Genomic DNA, 230 nt, shown 5'->3' on the forward strand with positions numbered 1-230 from the left:
GTGTGCTCCCCCCAGCCGCTTCCCCCAGGAGATGCTGAGGAACTGGGCTGAGTCAGAGGAGCTGCAGCAGCAGTTTTACCTCTTCCAGCTGCAGGAGAAGGACAAGCGGCTGCTGGAGCTGGACACGGGCCTGGATGAGGCGAGTGTGCTGGTGGGGTGGGGGGGAGGGGGATGCTTGCATTCCTCACGAGGCTCCTGGGGCCTGTCCTGGGGCGCCTTCTGTTCCCCTC

The 230-nt window shown here is 65.2% G+C and overlaps 1 protein-coding gene across 1 annotated transcript in view; it reads left to right on the forward strand.

Annotated features, from left to right (window-relative positions):
* Positions 1-230, forward strand: part of CUL9 (cullin 9) — a gene marked incomplete at both ends in the record, with an annotated part of 16,943 nt that overhangs the window by 5,993 nt on the left and 10,720 nt on the right. Inside the window, one exon of the mRNA XM_010133350.1 lies at positions 9-91. Coding sequence (XP_010131652.1) covers positions 9-91 — 83 coding nt within the window. The remainder of the gene's footprint in view (positions 1-8; positions 92-230) is intronic.

The sequence above is a fragment of the Buceros rhinoceros genome, unplaced genomic scaffold, assembly GCF_000710305.1.
Source record: "Buceros rhinoceros silvestris isolate BGI_N320 unplaced genomic scaffold, ASM71030v1 scaffold14063, whole genome shotgun sequence".
Lineage (NCBI taxonomy): Eukaryota > Metazoa > Chordata > Aves > Bucerotiformes > Bucerotidae > Buceros > Buceros rhinoceros.